The sequence below is a fragment of the Mesoplodon bidens genome, assembly GCF_964165515.1.
Source record: "Mesoplodon bidens genome assembly, chromosome: 3".
In the NCBI taxonomy this organism is placed as follows: domain Eukaryota; kingdom Metazoa; phylum Chordata; class Mammalia; order Artiodactyla; family Ziphiidae; genus Mesoplodon; species Mesoplodon bidens.
The window spans coordinates 87,831,976-87,852,292 of NC_138178.1; the positions used below are offsets into that span (position 1 = coordinate 87,831,976).

The window sequence follows — 20,317 nt, forward strand, 5'->3', positions numbered from 1 at the left end:
TTAACCACCACAGCCCCTTATTTTATTGTTTCCAATAATTCCAAGTTCATACAGAACTGATAATGTTGCAAGCCCCAAGTATAATAATAGGCAGACTACTCCCAACTTTCTGTCTAGTTTCCAGCCATTAAGGTGAACTGCTAAGAAAAGAAAAATAATTGAAATGTTGAGAAAGATGGTTATGTAAGTTAGTCCTCTACTGTTCACTTCTACAGGAGCAGATGCATTTATAAATGTAGTTTTAATAAACCATGGAACTCCTAGGCACAACATATCGAACACGTTGGATCCCACAATGTTAGACATAGCCATATCTCCTTTGCCTGTAAAAGAAAAAAAAAAAAGCATGTTGTTAAAATATGCACACCAATACTGTATTTTATTAATAAGCTTCATAAGAAAAAACACTGGATACTTTCTCTCTTTGTTTTGGAAAATTGTTGTATTAGAGGAAAAGTCTTAATGAATTTGTATTTTTAAATTTTGGGGGGTTAGTATTTAAAGTCTTAACATTTATTTATCTAATAATTATCTTTATTTATTAAACCATTTTTCAATAAGGTATGTAGATTACTTGTTGCTTTTCATTCTAACATGGTTAGTTATGACTTAATGCACATTTCAGATGAATATTACTTGGGCGATTAGATTTAGTGAAATTAATCTGCTATTAAATAGTAAATCCTTCCTCTGAGTCACTCCTTTTTTTTCTTCAAAATATGTTACTGAGGAAATAAATATTTTAAGTTACCTTTGCTCAGTATATTTCAGCCAGGCTTTTAAGAATGGGCACTGCAGCTTGAGGGACCTACTTCTTACCTTTTCTTGCAACCAACACACTTGCAATCGTGTCTGGTATGCTTGTTCCTGCTGCTAATAAAGTAAGGCCCATTACTGTATCTGGAATTTCTAATGTTTCCCCTGAAATAAACATAGATATTACAAGTTACAAATCTTACAGATTCGCTAACTGTTCTTTACAGATATTTCAGATATTTCTTTCCTGAAAAAGAACATAGGCATATTTAGATTTCAGAACCAATATGTATTTACTTAGATTTTTAGCTACCAAAATATTTGAATAATATTGGTGAATTGGTAACCCAGGTAGCACAGATTTTTAATGACAGATATCAATATTTAATACACAAAATTCTACCAAGGAGTAATTTCCCTACCTGGTATGCTTACAGAAGTTTTGGCTGTCCACTGTTGTCAAGGCTGTTGCTTAAAATATGCTAACGAGATTGGTCATTTTCTCTTTTCCCTTTTAAAAACATTTGCTAAAGAGGTCAGATTTAAGCAAATTATTTGTAGCTATTTTTAAGCTGTACATGTGTTAACACGGTATGCATTTTTAAATTCCTACTTTAGTGACAGACCTTAGTTTAGTGTTTTCTTTGGGAAATCATAAATCTGAGGAAAACAAAATAGGATTTGGCTTGAGTCTTTCTAACTTTATGGTCCCAGTTTAATACTTCTGTTAAATCTGATGTCAGTTCAACATTTTTCATCAATGTATTCATTTTGGGAAACAGAACTAGAGGGAAGTTTAAAAAAGAAAGTAATTGTAACTGCTCTTAATATTGTAATTGAAAACTTACTTTAGAATTTCTCTTTCTTAAAATGTTAATTAAAAGAACTTCAAGTAGCATATTTATTGCATGCTTTTATATTGATACTGGAATTGTAATTGGTTGTTAATTTTGTTACTGGTTTGCCAGAGTTCATATGTACATAAATAACACTAATATTTATCATCTTGGCGACTGTTCTATGATCTAGTACTTCATTTTGTTCTTTTGTTGCTTTCCTAATGTCAAATGTGATCTGAGAAAATTTAGAGTTTTAATATGCAAGCTATTGGACTTTTTCATCTTACTCTTAAAGTAAAAGCAAAATAGAATAGCATACTATTCTAAGTCATATATTAATATGAGAAAAGTCAGAGGTCAGCAAACTTTTTTCGAAAGGGTGAGATAGTAATTAATTTAGGCTTTGCAGGCTATGTGATCTCTGTTGCAGTTATTCAGCTCTGCCAGTGTAATGTGAAAGCATCCATAGATAATATATAAATGGATGGGCATGACTGTGTTCAGTAAAACTTAATTCTCAAAAGCAGGAGAGACTCAGTGATTTGGGCACACAGGTGGTGGTTTGCTCACCCATGATATAAGTCCATTCAGCTTAACCTTTCTGAGAGAAATTCCTGATTTTTGTGTTCATTGTTTATATTCAATTTTTCCTTCTGGACTAGGAGTTCTGTGGGACTACAGCTGCTTATGACCAAGCAGTAATAGTTAAATCTTAATCATGAAGGTAGTAGAAACCTAAAATGAAACTTTATTTTATACCCTTTTTATTCATTTCATACTACGTTTATATTCCCATATTTAAAAGCTAAATAAAATGTAATCTAGTTAAACAGTACCCATCGTTTTCTCAAAACACTGGCACCTTGCTATATTTTTTATTATGGAATGGAATTCAATATAAAGACTATATTATGCACCCATGCAATGTGATTTAATTATTAGCATAATAGAAAGACATTCTGTGAATTTGATTTCATTTATAACATGTACATTCCTTTGACTTGTACCCCTGGGCTGTATAACAGTGAGAATATAGTTGATGTGATATACAACTCACAAAACCTGAATGAGCTTGTTGGTGTATTAATATTTAATCTTTCTGTAAATAGCACTAATCTTTAGTCTTTACTGAAAAAAATTTGCTCTTTGGACTACACTTAGTGAATATATGCTTTGTTCTTATATAAAACTGATTATTTTATTTTTAAACTGTGCTCTTATACTTAAGATACGTACCAGTTATTGTGACCATCCAAACCAGGATATATGTAAATGCAGATATCCACAGTGCTGACATGAAAAAGGTTATCACAAAGTAATTTTTCCAAAACTTTCTTCTACAATCTGGTGTGGTTAGAAAAAGTAGTATAATAATGGGAAGGGATAGTACCCAAAAAATTCTTTTCAAGTCTGCTTCAGGCATGTTGAAAACACTTGGTGGATCTGTTAAGGAAAAATTAAATGATTTTTGAGTTTTCTCAAGTGGCCAATTAAGTTAGAAATGTTCATTTAGAAAGCTGTATTGAAATAAATTAGCTGTATCAGTTTTTAAGAGGCTATTTAAAACATTCGAATGCCTCATTACTGATATTGCTGGCAAAGAGAAACTAATTGAGACTTCAGGGCTGATGGTGTAAAATGTGATACTCAGCGTTTCTTGATTTGGGGCCTTAAATCCATCAAAATGTCTTGGGTCATTCACTAAGTATGTTAGAGACATAATGTTTATGAAGTGTCAGTTCGACATCTCTTGGTTTTCTACAGTGTGGATGGTCTTTAGTAACTTTTGCTTATGGGATTAACTGGCTGTCTTACCTTAGCTATCCCCGTTGTATCCATTTCCCAATATTGATGATATCTCCAGCCTGCCCTATTTATCACAATGTATACTTAGGGACTATAATATAATTATAGCATAATCTTTTTATTAAGTTGAATATTTCTAATTCTCATTATAAGTAACTTTAGGGGACTTGTTTCGTTATTTTCTTTAATTAATTCACCAAACACAATTCACCACAATTTTTAGAAAAAACCTTAAGAAAATAGGCACTAGTATAGAATCTACAATGTAACTTGTAAGACTTGATATATGTTTTTTAAATTCAATTTGTTTTATTAACTTAGTGGAAGACAATAATACATTCGATAAAAAGGGGAATTCACTTTAAAATTGTTTAAAATTTGTATGGCATTTATAAAATACTATACCCATATATTAGGTCACATTACAACTAATGCTAGTAAAATAACTCGTAAAAAATTTTTTGCCAAGCCTCAGCCAATGGGCCAGAAGTAACAGATATAATTTTAGTGTAATAAAAAATGTTTGGACTGGTTCTTTTGAGTTTCTTGTTACAAAATTTAACTTAGACGTGTGTACCTTTTGCGCCTGAAAGACTAGAAACTATAATTTTTGTAAGAAGGGGAAAAGTCGTATTTTAACTTTTTAAGGTAATAGAATAAGTTCCCTGTCTAAAGTACTAAATAAAATTTAGCATCTGTTTCTTACAACCACTTTATAAAAAAATAACCAAATTTGTATTTCTGGCCATAGCTGAATTCGACTTCCTACTAAATATATTTACTTAAGTGTTTTGCTACTGCTTCAAATGACATGTTTAAAATTCAACTGTTTCCTTCTTACTTTCTTTTTTCCCACACCAGCTTTTCTTCCTTAATTCCTCGTTTTTGTAAGTGGTGTTCTCATCTTAGTCAGTCATGATCAAAAGCCTCAGAATTATCTCTGCTCCCAAGTAGCCCTTCAGTTGCCTGGTCTTGGTGATGCTTCCTTTGCAATGTCTCACATCTGTTCTCTTGTACTCCCTCTGCCTTCACTTTGTCTAGACATCTGCTAAACACATCGGTTGGTTTAGTAGCCTCTTAAAGACCTCCATGTCCTTTATCCCATATTTCAGTTCTGATAATTTCTCTGCTTACAAACCTGCAAACACTCTTAATCTAGCATTTAAGACTCTATCCTCTTCCTTTCTATCCACCTTTCTTCTGCTTCCATTCTGCACATGCAGTGCTCCAGTTATGTTAGTACTTGAGCAGGCCTTTTGCTCATTTTATTTCCTTGTCAGTCCATGGAATACTCTTTACTCTTATCTCTGCATCATTTACTTATGACTAATAAGTAACAGCTATTGAAGTCTAGACTTCAATAGCTGTTACTTATTATTCATAAATCAGGTTGTTAGTTAAAATCTTACTATTCTACAAGGCTTAGTTTTAATGCTCCCTTCTCCGTGATAATCTTTCCTATCTAACCATCCTCATCAAATTTTGTACTGTCTGTCCCCTTTAGGAACCACAGTTATGCTTTATTTGTTTCTCTTTACAGTACTTAAATGTTCACATTTTAGCTATTTGGGTCCCCCCCCCCTGTAGTATTGGAAGCTTCTTTAGGGATAGGTCTGCCTCTTGATCATCCCTGAATCCCCGTAGTGTTTTTTACATAGTAAATATATAGTACTTAATGAATTGAAATGAAATTAAGTTTTGCTAGTGAATAGACTTAATAGTAGCCAGGATGTGGTTATTACCTTCAGAAACCTGACTAAGACCATGTAAACTTATAGAAAGCTGGGAGTAGCCAGAATCTTCATGAAATATTCCACTGTCAGTTCTTGATTGCCTACGGATGAATGGTTGATCCTCATCTTCCCATCCCATCAGTGGCTGTTGTTCACTTCTCTCTTCCATTGCTTTGGCAAGGCAAGGGCAGCAAGGACTGCATTTCTTTATAATATATTGGTTAATTTTAATGTCAAAACACAGCACCAAAACATATAATCCATATATCAAAAGCAGCGAAGTTCCTTCATACCTATAAATTAAAGAAATTTGTGTGTTTTTCAATTAAAAATGTGAAAGTTATTTTAGAGTTAGTAGCTTTTGGGCAGTATCTGCTTAATTTTCTAATGCAGCAATAGAACAGAAATGTTCTAGATGTATTTTGGTTTTGCAGATGTGTCCACCTTTGGTTACAGCATTATTAAAAATTTGATGAAAGCTTGACACTGTCCTTTCTGTATTTCAAAAACAAGGATTATAAATGCATTGTCTTAATTTGTAGAATCCTTCCGAATGGCAGGCATAAAAAGTTCTTTAAACATAACAGTAATCATAGACTTTCAAAATAAAAGTGAAACTAATGAATAGTGATGGGCATTCTCCACCTCAGTTCATTGGAAGAATATAATAATTATAAGAAAATATAGTATCTGTTCATTTCAATTGTTCAGGTATAGGAATTTTGTGTAAAATATTCAGAATATGTTAGACTTTGGCTGGAGCCTTTCAGTTTGCTATACAGAGATTTTTTGACGATTTTAATGTAAATGAGTTTGGCTTGCATTCACAAGAAAGCAAGGATGTTTTCAAAAATAAAATTATACCTAAGGCACTGAGAACCGTTTTCCTGTACTCTGGTTTGCTGTTTAAAGGATTTTCATTAGCTAATACCATCACATTTGAACCTTGCATTTACCTTTTATTTTACAGCCATTGAATCTCTGCTACAGCTTGAAGGCACAGAGTTCTTGATTTCCCTAATGGGGGGAGCATTAGCTTGGATGCTCTCACAGTCATTGTCCCCTTACAGACAACTGCTAAGTCCCAGAAGCATCCCCATTGTAACCAACAGTCTTTCCTTGGGAGACAGTCTAGATTTCAGGATGATTCATTTAAAAACTTTGCTCCCTGCGGGGTTTAAAGTTTTTTGATAGCAGATACTGACGCAGCACTGCCAAATTGTAGTATTCCAGAGGGGTGCCATTTACAGCGTTTTCTATTTTTCTGGTGATCTCTGGCATTGGGCAATGTACAATCTGTATGGCTGCGTTTTACATTTCTTTATCCATTAAGATTCCTAGTGTAGTGATAAACACCTACTTGTTAGCTGAAACGATTACTATCTGTTCACTAGGTCACCCCCTTTTTCATTTTCTTGGAACAGCAAGGCATGGGGAGATTATAAAGAAAGCAAATAGTTTTTAATATTGAAACCTAAACGTTTTTGATTTTTAGGGGAAGAAGGCTATAGTTCCTCTTACTAAATGAACATCAGGGAGAAAGTTGTAGGAATTTAAAGGAACTTCTTTTACTTCCTTTGTCATCTTCTCCAATCTTGTGACCATGGTCACTTTTAATGGAGGCAAGGTAAACCACCCAATAGATGAAAAAGCCACCTGTTGGGGCTTTAACGGACAACAAAAGTTGGGAGATCTTCTCAACAGGAAGTCAGTGGAGAGAAAGAAGGGTGGTAACATCCAGTGGTTAGACAAAAAAAAAGAAGACTGACTTGACTAAAGAATTGCAAAGAAGGGAGAAGAACCCAACTAGCAATCGTGGTGAGGAGGTTAGCTCAGAGACCTACGGGGAAAATGTACAGAAGTGGCAGATGATTGAGAAGTGATTGAAATAACATTTTTGAAAAAAAAGAAATGTTACTAAACCAGAATTTTATAAAAATCCTCTCTGTAATTGTTTTACATTAAGAATAATTATTTCAAGCTTACCAGTAAACTTGGTTGTCAAATATTATGGCAAGAACTGCTGCTACACTAATCATGTATGCTGCACAGTCTCTGAATAGGGGCCAACATGATAGCGTTGAAACCTATAAAAATAATTAATGTTTTCCATTACACTGTAACTTCTTCAAGTACTTGCTTAGTGCAATAATAAAATTGTATATTTGTAGCTAAATATTGTTACCTTTTGCATATTGCATAGAGAAAGGAATTTTAAGAAAAATTGTGTTTCTAAACCTAGTCTGATTTTCATAAATTTGACCAAGAGGTATTTGTGGGTTAACTTAAAATTGAATACATGTTGTTTTTCTACCAATTAATAAATATAATTGAACACATTACTAGTGCCTTGTTTGTCCTAGACTCTGAACGGTTCTTATAATTTGTCAAGGCAATAAATTTTGTTGAATAAAGTTTTTTTACATACCACGTTAGATAGTAAGCCACAGGCTGCACAGATGCCAAGGAGATTATAAATTGCAGATCCAAGAATGGTGCTAATGCCAATATCGCCCTCTGTGATAAATACACCTATAAGCAAGATAGTAGCTCAGTTAGTATTGACTTGGAGAAGATCAAATCACATGGAGTAAGAAAAAATATAAGGAGCAATATTTACCTAGGAAAGCAGTAACTAATTCAGGAGCTGAACTACCGGCTGCCATAAAAGTTGCACCTGCAACATTCTGGGACAATCCAAAGGCTGAAGACAAATGAAATTATGTTATGCCTGGTAAAGTGACAAATGAAAGAGTATGTCTTTATAACTAAATAGATATATATATATCAAAGCTACATCTTCACAGAAAATCACTAATATTAACTTTAGCTGGAAAATAGCCGATAGAGGCAGCATGCTAGGCATTATTTACCCTAGGTCAGAAAGTTAGTGTCAAAGTCAGAACTAAAACTCAGGTTTCCAAGGCTTTGATAGCAATCCTTTGTTGATGTTTATTGTTCGCTATATCTACTGATATTTGACACTCAGTCTTTCCAGACTCTCAAACTCTGGTGTGCTTTGTTGAGTCCCTTTCACCTGTGGTCAGTATCTCCTTATTCTTGCCTGTGGGGACCGTTACCTGTCGCTCACTCTCAGGTCCACATCAGGTTCTGCTTCTCTGCTGAGACATCTACCTTTGACATTACTGATTCCTTTTGTTGTTGGCGGTGTGACAACAAAACAAAAATAGCTACAATATTTCTGCCCACATGATATTCCAGAACCTCTCCATTCCCTATCAAAAAAACAAAACAAAAAACAAGGTGGAGTTTATGTTTACGTCATCTGAGCCTAGATGAGCCTTTGTGACTGCTTTGACTAACAGTATGGCAGAGCCGTAATATTTCTGAAGCTAGGACATAAAAGGTGACAAAACTTTCTCATGGTTTTCTCTCTCTAGGAACATTTGCTTCAGAGCCCTAAGTGATCGCATAAAAACCCTGGCTACCATACTGGAAGGACCTTGTGAAGAGCCCACATAGAAATAGAGATACCTGAGGAACCCCGGCTGGTTCAGCCCCCCAGTTTTGAATCTTCCCATCCCAGGCACCAGACATGTGAAGGAGGGAGTTTTCAGATAATTCTAGTCCTCTCTTCTTACTATAACTGCATGAGAGACCTCAAGCAAGAACAACTCAGCTGAGGCCAGTAAATCCCCAAAGCTGTGAGGTATGAAATGATTGTTCTTTTAAGCTAATAGTTTTGGGGTGATTTGTTAAGCAACCATAGATAACTGGAACACCTGACTATGGTTCATTTATTTGCTATTTATCTATTGACTACCTAGTATGCCAGATGCTTTTTTTATGTGCTAGGAATGTGGCAGTAACAAAACAGACAAATGTTTCTCATCTTCTGGAATTTAATTATAGTGAGAACAGACAGACAAGAAAACTATGTATTATGTTAGAAGGAGCAAAAGCAGGGTGGGATATAAAATGTCATGGAGGAAAGATTGTGTTTTAGATTGGGTAACCAGAAAGGACTTCACTGAGATGGTAATTTAACAAAGACTTCAAAGTGAGGGAGCTAACCTCACATAGACCCAGGAGTATTCTAGGCAGATGGAGTGAGTGCAAAGGTTTTGAGGTAGAAGCTAGCCTGTGTGTTCAAGAAACAGAAAAAGACTGGAGTGTCTGGAATAAAGTGTGTGAAGGAGAGCTGTAGATGATGAGGTCAAAGGTAATAGGTGACTAGATCACGGAAGGCCTTGTGGATCCTAGCAAGGACTTGGGCTTTTATTGTGAAGAATATGGGAAGTGCTTGGAAAGACATCCACAATATTGCTTGCTGGTAATACCAGCCGCAGTCATCTTTTTTATCCCCATGAGATTATCTGGTCTCAGAGGCCCAACCAGCTCGTTGGGCCACCTGTTAAGCCTCCATTGTGAAAAATCCTCTCAGGATAGTCGGAATTATCTAATCCAGGCCCTCTATCCTATTCCTTACTATTTTCCTTTGGTCATCTTGCTTGATGAACATCTACTTGTGGTGACTAATGAAGGGAGAGAAGTAGTAATTTATGTAAGTGACATTTCATAGCATTTCTTTTACTGGTTGGAGTAATTTTACATATAAATATGTAGTATATATATAGTATATAGTATTTATACTCTTACTACAACTCTGATATGTAGTAGGACCAATTGGCCATGAAACTTAAAATAGAACAAAATGAAGCATATTGTTCTGTTATTAACTTTTTCATTTTATGTATGAAGTAAATAATATCTTAATTCATGGTATACAGTTCACTATCATATACATAATTTAATCATCTCAGCTATCCTCAGATGTGAGTGGTGGTATTTCCATTTTACAGATAAAGAAACAGGTCCAGAAGGTTAAGTAACTAAAAGTTACATGGAGAGCAAGGATCTTAAATGTGAGGAGTTAGGGCATAAACCACAAGTCTATTGGTTCTAAACCCAGTGCTATTTCTGTTTCATCACAGAAACTCAATATAATACAAGAATGGCACTTAGGCCAATTATGGGGGGCAATTGAGTCATTTTCTTTCCTGCCTTATGGCACTGGTACATAACTACCACTGTTCCATTCCTTGCTAGGGGGAAAATAGCTAATGGGAGTCAGGAATAATTTAGACGTTTTCCAGCATATTCCAGAGAATGTACAAATTTAGTGATATTACCATGAATTCTCTTCTCAAATCAAACCAGGGCTAGATAATATGTGGAGGAAATTGAAAAAGAACAAAGTGCTTTATCTTGAAGTAACTGTCTAAACTTGGGGCAGCTGAAGAGTGAATGGCCAATCTTCATTTAATGCTGGCTGAAGAATGCTTCATTAGAAAAATTCAGTCTTGAGAGAGAAAGGGTGATCCATCCAGCTGTTGCAAGGTAGGAAAAATAGGTGGCCCTTTTGAGCACTTTCACTCTCAAAAGGCAGTAACAGTAAAGCTTGTTGCTATTCACTGGGCTCTATTTGAGTTATGAAAAGAAAGGTTCTGTACAGATGGATGTGTAAACCTTCCAAGATATTTTAACAAGTTACATCTTAAGGTTCTAAGCATATTTTGTAAAATGGTTTATACCTTTGAACTTTAGAATCGACTGGCTTTGTCTTCACTGACGCTTGGGTAGCATTTCTCTCTGCTATAGTTTATTATTAAAGATAAATTGTTCTGGTTTCCCCCCTCTCCCAAGAGCTATTACTTTTTTCCCTCTCTATTACTCTAAAGGAGTAATCATATTTCCTTCAGGATATAGTAGAAATGTTCAAGGTGAGTTTTCTTTATAAGTTTAGAAATCACATTGTTTATATAAAGTGCAACTTTATGATAATGAACTGACTGCTGGAACTCATCAGACTTTTTCTTAAGCATGTTCTCTTCTCTGATACCATGTTGGAAAGTTTATAACGGTTTTTGAAAATCCTCTTCTGGAAATATAGTAGAAAGAGTTTTAAACTAAAATGGAGACCTGGCTTCTGGCCTTGCCAGTACCTTAATGTGAGACTTTAGATAAGTCATTCAGACAAGCCTTGTATTTTGCCATCTGTAAAATGGAGGATTGGACTACACAATATTTAGGTATCTTCTAATATTATCAATTTTTACAAAAAATATAAAATATGAATTCTATGCCTTAAGCCTCTGTACTGCTTCTTACTGTTAAATAAATTCCTTTTATAAATAAAAATCCCCTTTGTTGCTGAAAATTTAGAAAATGGAGGAGAAAACAGAATGGGGAGGATCATTTATAATTTTAACATTGTATTTTAACCACTGCTACCGTTCTTTATGTATTTCCAGTTCTTTTCACAATGTGCGTTTAATAGAGTTACAAGAGTAGGCTATAAGCAATTTGGTGTCTTCTGGCACAATTTTGTAAAGTCCTCAGTGATAGAAAATTTTCATGCTTTGTGAATGGATTTGAATTTTGAAAGCAATTAAAAGTCATTCAGACCCAACTCTAGTGACTAGGGTGGGTAGTCATGCTGAGTAATTCTATTCAAAATGAAGTATGACAGCAAACCAATGTCTTTTATGATTTGCAAAATTGGTTCTGATATTAATTCCAAATATATTCTAGAAATGTTTTGAGTGAAGTCAGCATCATTGAAATAAGTGCCTAGCCTCTCAATGTACAACTGCATGTATGTGCTCTGTGGTGCTTTTAACAGTAAATAAAAACATTTGAAGTACTTTATAGTTATCATCTCATATTTTGTCTGAGGTATAACGGAATAACTTCTGAAATTCTGTATAATGTTTTGAAAGGCCTGATTCCACTGAAAAAGAAAGACTCCCCCATGGCCTAATCTAACAGCTTTAGTATTAATTAATTTCCACTTGCCCTAAGTCTATCATATAAAGCATATGTAAGACATTTTATCTCCAAAGCTCACAATTACCTGAGTTTTGTCTCCATAACTTGCCCAAAGTCACATAGGTAGTAGTTGCAGAGATGGGATGGGCAGCTAGACCTTTTTGAGTTTAAAAAGCTGCTCTTTCTGTTACCCATGTAAGTGAAGAGATTAATACATAGCTTTATTATTATTATCATCATCATCATCATCATTGCCTATTCCTGAATGGCATCTTGGTCATATCCAGACCACTTGGCACTTATTTAGATCCATATACCTGGGGTAGATTTAGATGTGACCCAAGGTGACCACAATATATTTATTTATATTTTAAATTTAGATTAGTTTAGATCAGAGGGAAAAGAAAAACAAAGAGGATGAAAATGCTCTTAAGAGGAGAATGAGTGCCTGTGTGGCAGGGAGGAAGCACTATTCTTAGATTCTTTGTTCTTTGGAAAGGCTTTGCCTCTGTAAATTTCATAAGGATTAAGAATCAAACAATCCCCTGAAACTGTCGGCTATCCAAATGCCATACTCACAGAATTATTCCACTCCCTTTCAATTTTATCAATTTAGAATTAATTCTACCTGGAATTAAAACTTGCCTTTCTTTCTTATTGTCTATGTCTGAAACATAAAGTAGAACATGGGCAAATATTAGCTCAAAGCAGAGTGAATAAGAATAATTTTTTAATAAAAAAGTAAATATTTTATTTAAGTATGTTTCTGAAAACCTTACTAAGATCATTTTCACTTAAGACATGTTATACTTCAAAGGGTCAACATGGTGGAGGGATTAGAATTACTAACTGAATAGCATATTAGCGTAACATATAAAAAGAAAAGTTTCATAAGTAGCTCATTGTGGACTCTGGGCTATATCAAGTGACCAGTCACTAGGGGTTCTCATGTTTCTCTCTAGTTAGCTTAGGAAAAGTTAAAGAAAGGTGATTTAAACAGTGGTTAAATAACTCTAGGAGGTCCCCATTACATGTTAAAACAACACATAAAAAGGATTTGTTTTGACTTTATACTGAACTTTTGTGTTTCTAAAAATGAACTGCTTATCAAGATGTGAGGTAATAGTCCTACTATTTGGGCTACTAGTTAATATAGTTTATATTATATATAAATGTGTTCAAAGAATCATCTTTAGTCTCTTTTCCTTTAGAACTTAAATGGATAAAAGAGAAAATAGGATTAGAGGAAGGGGGTATAGCAACATTTTCTTGTATTGGTTCTGCGTAGTTAAGATGACAGCAAAATGTCTCAGGGTATGTGCTTGCTTTTCCAGTTTTGAGGTGGGGAGGAGAGGTTGTGTAACTTTTATGGTCATGAGCTGAGCAAGAAAGGGAAAGATCCTTGTTGAAAGCCTCAAGTGGTGGTGGTTCTAATGGTAATTGACAGACCAGCATATATAGCTACAGGCAGAGAAAGAGCACTCACTTGCCTGAGTTGGGCCTGGCCAGGGCAAGAGGCTCTGCCCTCCACCACTTCCAACTTATCCCCTGCATGGAGACTCCAGTCCTGAGCCTTTTCTAGTCTTCCCCTTGCTGAAGACCCTTGTGCTAACCAAATGAGCCACTGTTAGTGATTTGAGGAGGGGTTCATGGGGTGATGGGGCTGGGGTGGGCCGGGGGTGTGCCAATTCAACCATTGTATCCTAGGTTGGGACTCAGACATGTACTCCATAGAAAGTCATTGCATTATACATGATGGTTTGGTTCCACAGTACTGCACTATGATTTCATGTACATCATAGACAAAATGCTTAGTTCTCAGAGTCTAATTATTTCAGGTTACCATCTATAACATTAATTTACAGCCCCCAGTAGGTTGCTAAAATTCTTAACTGATTTTTTTAAGTGACTTCGTGGATTCTCATTTTGTAGTATACTTCCTCTGTAGTTACAATGAGTGTTTGATGTATTTTTGTGGTCAAAATTTTCAGTGCCCTTGGGAGGAAAAATACCTTTTAAAATTGTTCAAAAAGAACAGTTCTTCTGAAACAACCATATTACAGCAGCTAATCTCAAACAAGTATGTGTAAAATTATATCACACAGCAATTGAAAACATTCTTGGGTTTTGGCATTAGAGAAACTAGGGCTCTCCTGTGTACTGGCTGTGTAGTCTTGAGAAATTATATATTCTCTCAGCATCGGTTTTTTCATTAGTAAAACCAATCTGATAGTCCCTACTTCATAGGGTTTTTGTGAAGACTAAATATAATCATATATGTTTAATTTAGAACCATGCTTGGTCTTCTATAATGGTTTTATGATAAATAACTATAACAAATACATAAATAATTAATAGCATTCCAGTACATTGTAGAATGCTCTGTAAATTGTTTAGAGGATTATATTAATACTTATTAGTTGGGTGGGACTATTATAGCTTGTCAAAGAACTATGGGGAAATGTAAAGCGTTTGCAGACTTTCTGAAGTTAGTGTCTGTGGATGTAAAGAAATTCCAGAGAAATTGTGTTTTATTGCTGATGTCCTAATTTAGACAAGACCATGCTAAGACCTTGGAAAGAGAAACGACAGAATTAATTTAGAGGCATTTAAAAGTGAATCCAGCTAGCACTATTTCTATTTCATTTCATTGCCAGCATTTTCAATGCTGAAGACCGGGGTCAATTCTTAGCAGCTGAAGATTTGTCAGTGATGTGGGCATCCATCAATCACACATCCATAATAGCTACTGTGTTATACTTCAGAGCAAAGAGTGATTCACTTGAGAAATGAATGTTTGCTGATGATGTTCCAAAGTAATTCCACAAATGGCATGGTGGAAGTCATTATTATAGATATTTCATGAAGTTGCTTAATGAAGATTATTTTGAAGTAGCAATCTAAATTTTAATGCAGTAGTTTCTTCTGCAGGGCTAGAAAAGTTATCTATTTATTTACTACTCCCAAGACAAGTTTTTATTTAAAAATTTCTTAATGGATTTATTCTTTCAGTCAAGTCGTTGTTTGGAAATGTGAAAACGAAAAACAAACAAAAAGTGACTTTTTTGTTTGTTTGTTTTCCAGGAAGAGAAGGATTCTAAGTGGGGATATAGTACCTTGAATTTTTAATTTCTTAATTTTATATAATTAATATGATTTAGTTTTTCTAATGAGAAGTGCAGTACTGGCACAAACATGAACAAATAGATCATTAGAATAAAGTATAGAGTTGAGAGTATAGAAAATGGATCAACTTTTGGAAAAAATAGCATTGTATCCTATAGCAAAACAAATTCTTAGTGGAAGAAATAAAAATATTAAATATAAATAAATAAATAAATGTAAAAAAAAAGAAACTATAAGTAGAAGAAAAGATGACAGTTTTTCTGACCTAGGGATAAAAAGGTATTTCTAGGTATAAAACCAAAAGGGGAATCATAAAGGAAAATATTTGTAAATTGACTTAAAAATATGTACACTTCAATGTGATAAACACATAAAATACAAAACCAAGCAAACCATAAAAAGTATATCATATAAAAATTATATTAGAAAGAGTTAATACCCTTATATTAAAAAAAATCTTGGAAATCAGTAAGTAAAAGACAAATACTCCCGTATTAGAACATGGGCAAAAAACACAAAAGCAAAACCACAAATTTTAATACACATATAAAATGTTCAACCTCACAAATAGTAAGATAAATACAAATTTTATAAAATAACTTCCATTTGAAAGCAATTAACAAAGACATTTAAAACGATCCCAATAAGAATTATTTTTTAAAAAGATATTACTCATGGTTTTCTGGAATGGAAGCTACCACACGTTGTGGAGGTTTTCGTTGGCACACCCTTTGTGAAATGCTTTTGGCAATGTATAATATAAAGCTTAAAATATGCATGGCTCTATATCTTTATCAGGAAATGATCAGAGAAGTTTGCAAAGATTTGATACAAGAATGGACATAACATCATTTAGAACAAAAAATTAAAACTCAAATGTCTAATAAGATTAATAATTTTTAAAATTGTGATAAATTTCTACTGGGTGCTTATTATGTATAAAAACCAGTGTTAGGTGCTCAAATCGTTTACAGAATCAGGAACTATTGTGCTGCCATGAAAAATCATGTTTTTGAAGGGTATTTAATAATATAGGGAAATATGCATGATTAAATATTATCTTAGGAAAAGGAAACGACCTCAAATTGTATATGTAGCAAGATCTAAAAGACTGAAAGGAAATACACCAAATGATAACTGTGGGGATCTCTGGGTGATAGAAATGTAGAGGAATTTGTTTTTTCTTCTATTCTGCTTGCATTTCATCAGTCTAAGTAAAAATATTATGTTAAAGTAATTTAATTTCTATTAAGGAAAACTATCAGTGTCAATGTCAAATGTAGTATCAATGTAAAACTATATGTATAACTTAAATAATAATTATAATAAACTTACGCCGACCTGTTCTATAATTATTTTTCATTAGAGAAATAGGTGTTGAGTGCCTCTGCTATTGCCAGATCCTGTTTTAAGTCCTAAGGATACTGCTGTACTGCACTGAACAAGAGAGAAAATGACTTGTATTTCAGCAGGGGTGGGGGATGGGACCATGGGAAAAGGGAAAAAGGGAGAGTTTACGCTCTTTCCCTGTGAAGAAATGCTAGCAGTGTGTGTGTGTGTGTGTGTGTGTGTGGCGGGGGGATGCTATTTCTGTGCAGTCCTGGGAGTATGCAGTGGGAAATCTAACCCTTAACTTTGACCTTCTCTGAAGTGAGCATGCTCGACCAATTAAACTAATTAAGCAGGAGACAGAGACTGGAAACGCTGGCACTTTTGCTTATTTGGCATAAAACATCACTGATATCCTGATTTTAGGGACCAGTGTGCTAATGTAAGGTCTGTGCTCAGAATTCTGGGCGATATACATGATTGAAGGAGTAGAACTGAGGGGCTTGGCAGATCTTATTTTCAGAAACCAGTAACTGAGCTTAATGTTTAATTACCTGATGCCGAAGGGCCCTTTACATAAAATGCAGGACTTATTTATTTATTTATTGGTTCATAAACATCAATTAGTTTCCTTACTGGTAGGAGGCTGGGAAAGGACGAGGGAGGAGGGCGGTCCTTAAAGGTATTTGTTTATCATCTACCTTTAAAAAAGTTACAGAGATTTTAGAGTAAAAATGAAAATAATTTTTGAAGTATTTGATGGCAAGTATTAGGAGTATATACCAAGTGCATGTATATGAAACTTGGAACAGCTTACTAACAAACAGCGAGGCAATACAATAGACAAACTGCAAGTTTCTGGAGATACGCAGTATAGCAATAGTTGCTTTGTACTCATTTAAAGATGTTCTTCTGCACATTAACTACCAAGAAAGACCATACTCACGCCAGTCCCTCAAGATACAGGACACCACAATGCAGAAGTCAGTGTTCTGCAGCCAGATGAGATGGACAGGATTGCTGCTGAGCTACTCCAAAGACAGCTGTATATGTGTGTGGCACTACTGTTCTGGAAAGTTGTAGAGAAGATTTCCAGCTACTTACATTCACTGATGATTTCCAGGGAGGGTAGGAAGTACTCATCACAGACAATAGACATGGCCATGAACATGTAAAGGATAATTAGGAAGTAGATTACGATGCCTCCATCTGCACGCTCCTGTTTTGTGAAAAACCCTTCAGGAAACTCTGATGATGGGGACATAACACATTGGGTGCTATTTCCTGGTAAGGAAAAGGAGGTGAAAATTTGAAGGATGTTGGAGTAACACATTCCAAGCCCACAAATAGAAATTCCTTAAGAAAACAGGAAGTGTGGGATTAAATCACTTTTGAATATGATGTAATTGTAGATTCTTAAAAAAAAATTAGTCTTTGGGACCTGAAAGAGGTGCTTTAAATGAAATAAGATAATGATAGCAGGTGAATTAAAAAAAGGAAATAATGAAATCAGTCTTCCTTGTCTGCTTCATTACTAAAAGGGAATTCTGAACCCCTTTTCCTCCTCAATTAGAAACTGTATTTTGAAGATAAAGATTCCTAATATCTGTACAATTTCATTTTCCCATTTCAGAGCCCAAGTTGTCCGCAAAGCCCAAGGCCCACAAAGAATCATCCACTGTTGCAGAGAGAATTTCTAGGATGAAAGATTTCTTTTTCCATGATGAAGTCTCCAACAATAAAAACTGAAGACTCTCCTGCTTCATGACGTCTGTGAATTATTTCAGAGCTATCTTTGAGAACTTATTCGAAGGATCAGAAGTGTTTGATAGCCTACCAAATGCTAAAACTCAGAGCAAATACAGCAGGAAGCATAAGCAAAAGTGAGTCAAGTAAGAATTTCCCTCTGTCTGTTTATCCATATGTGGCAGCAGCAGCAGGGGTAGCTGACCCCAGCGTCCACCTACCTGTAGCCCTTGGGAGACGTTGGGGCAGGGAGGCACCTGGGGGAGGCAAGTGCGCAGTAGCCCAGAGGATGCCGAGGAGCAGGGCCCTTCTTGCCCACCGTGGGCCCCCTTTGGTCTGCATTTCTGCAGCGGTCTTTCTGCAACGTGCAGCCTTGGGAAGGGAGAAGGGGAGGATTAAGCTGGATCATGTGAGGAGTCTCCTTCCTGCCCAGTGCCCTGCCCAGGGCACATCATAGCAAGGCCAGTGGACAAGGGAGGGTGATTGGAGCCAGCCAAGCCACTCTGATCAGGAGCCCTAAGCCCCAGAGAGGCTGGAGGAGGTAGGGAGGAAGCAGACAGTCCCGTGGCCCACAGTCCCCGAGGGCAGATCCAGGCGGCTTGCTCTTTATGGAGTGATTTTATTTATTGTCTTCATACTGGCTCTGCTTTTGACTCTCTTCAGATTTGTAAGGACCTGAGTTTATAACTGCTTCCACCTCTCTCTCCAGCCCTTGCTTCTAGAATTTGCTGGAGCTTGTGTATGTGCATTCTTTGGCTAGGCTGTCACCCTTTTATATTTCTGTTTTGGCCTCTCGTCCTCTCTCCAATTAGGAGGCTCCTGCAATAATCTAGTGGAGAAATGATGGTGGCTTGAACCAGAGCAGTGGCAATGGGGATGGAGAGAAGTGGGCAGCTTCAAGAACTAGTAAGAGTCATAGTGGATGGAGGCTATTTGATCATTGGTTAGCTGTGCTCTCTGCCAGAGGTTCTAAAATGCAAATTGGACAAGCCAGGGAGTGTTCAGATATAAACTACTATCCTCCCTACCCTAGCATTTACTGGGCTTGCCAAGATGTTAAGAACTTCTGGCAGTATAGTAACATGTGACGAATAGCACAGGCTCTGTAGCCAGACCACGTGGCTTGAGTCCTACCATTGCTGCTTAGTACCTATATGACCTTGGGCACGTTATTTAACCTCTCTGCTCCTCTGTTTCACTCTCTGTAAAATGGGAAGGTTATAGTGCCCTCTATTTGGGTTGTGTGAAGATTACATAAATGAATGGATGCAATCTGCTTAAAACAGCCTCTGCCCCATGGTCAATGTTATCTATTGTCTATCATCTATATTATTATTATTAATGTATTACTTTTGATTAAGATAGAAGCTTCTTGGCCATAAAGGAATTTTTTAGCTTTGCAACTCTCATGGTTCCCTTGCAGAAAAAGCATAAAAATTGATGTGCTTGCTAAGTTTTAAATTTAGAAACTGCGTTTTTCTGGTGGAAAGGAGTAAGTTTGTGATCTTGAGTTGGTAAAAATTCTCAAACAGTCTTTTGTTTTGCTGGGAATTGCTACCCATTATAAACCTCTCTGAAACCGTCATTTCCAGGAACTGACTATCCAGATACGTGGTGTGGTTGTGAGGCTGGGATGATGAGTCACCAAAGTGTAGCCCAGTAAGAGAGCAGATTCCCAGCAAGCAGAGTTCTGGCTGCTGACACCTGCAGGAGGTGGCGCCCTGGACCACTGGCCTTTGGCCTCAATGCCAGCAGTGCTAAGCCCCAGGGAAGAGAGAGACCAGTTACCTTTGTATAAGTGGAAGTGTCTCATGAACCTTTCCTCTCCAAGACGCAGTAGTTCAATCAATTAATAGAACTAAACATTATAAACAAACAAAACAACAGGAAAACTCAAACCCACAGTGAAAGTGAATACTTATACAATGTATGTTGTTAATCCAGGAAACAGAGCAAGTATCTGAATATATAAGCCAATTACAATGAAACAGTTCCAGTGGAATCTTGCTCATAGTAGGTACTTAATAAACATTTGTTGATTAGACTGTAATGATTCTTGAAAACACATTCCCAGAACACACAGTATACTTGTTCTGAACAAACTATCCAATAAAATATAGTTTACCAAGAAAAGAGAATTTAGGAGGCTAATTAGATTTGCTTTATACATTTATTCTTCATTTTGCAAAA

At 35.7% G+C, this 20,317-nt stretch overlaps 2 protein-coding genes across 2 annotated transcripts in view; one reads left to right on the top strand and one right to left on the bottom strand.

Annotated features, from left to right (window-relative positions):
* On the bottom strand, positions 1-18,931 carry SLC24A5 (solute carrier family 24 member 5; the record flags this gene model as incomplete). Its single annotated transcript, XM_081227799.1, has 9 exons — positions 18,349-18,931; positions 17,486-17,665; positions 7,755-7,838; positions 7,563-7,666; positions 7,121-7,221; positions 5,144-5,427; positions 2,832-3,038; positions 820-921; positions 1-323 (listed from the first exon to the last, which is right to left on the bottom strand). Exons 1-9 carry the CDS (start codon positions 18,467-18,469, stop codon positions 1-3), a joined length of 1,506 nt encoding a protein of 501 aa, XP_081083925.1. The 5' UTR covers positions 18,470-18,931.
* Positions 8,538-20,317, top strand: part of LOC308613778 (uncharacterized protein) — a 34,194-nt gene continuing 22,414 nt past the window's right edge. The window contains exons 1-2 of the mRNA XM_081227796.1: positions 8,538-8,804; positions 18,015-18,264. Of these exons, the coding sequence (XP_081083922.1) occupies positions 18,146-18,264 (119 nt within the window). The 5' untranslated portion in view covers positions 8,538-8,804; positions 18,015-18,145. The remainder of the gene's footprint in view (positions 8,805-18,014; positions 18,265-20,317) is intronic.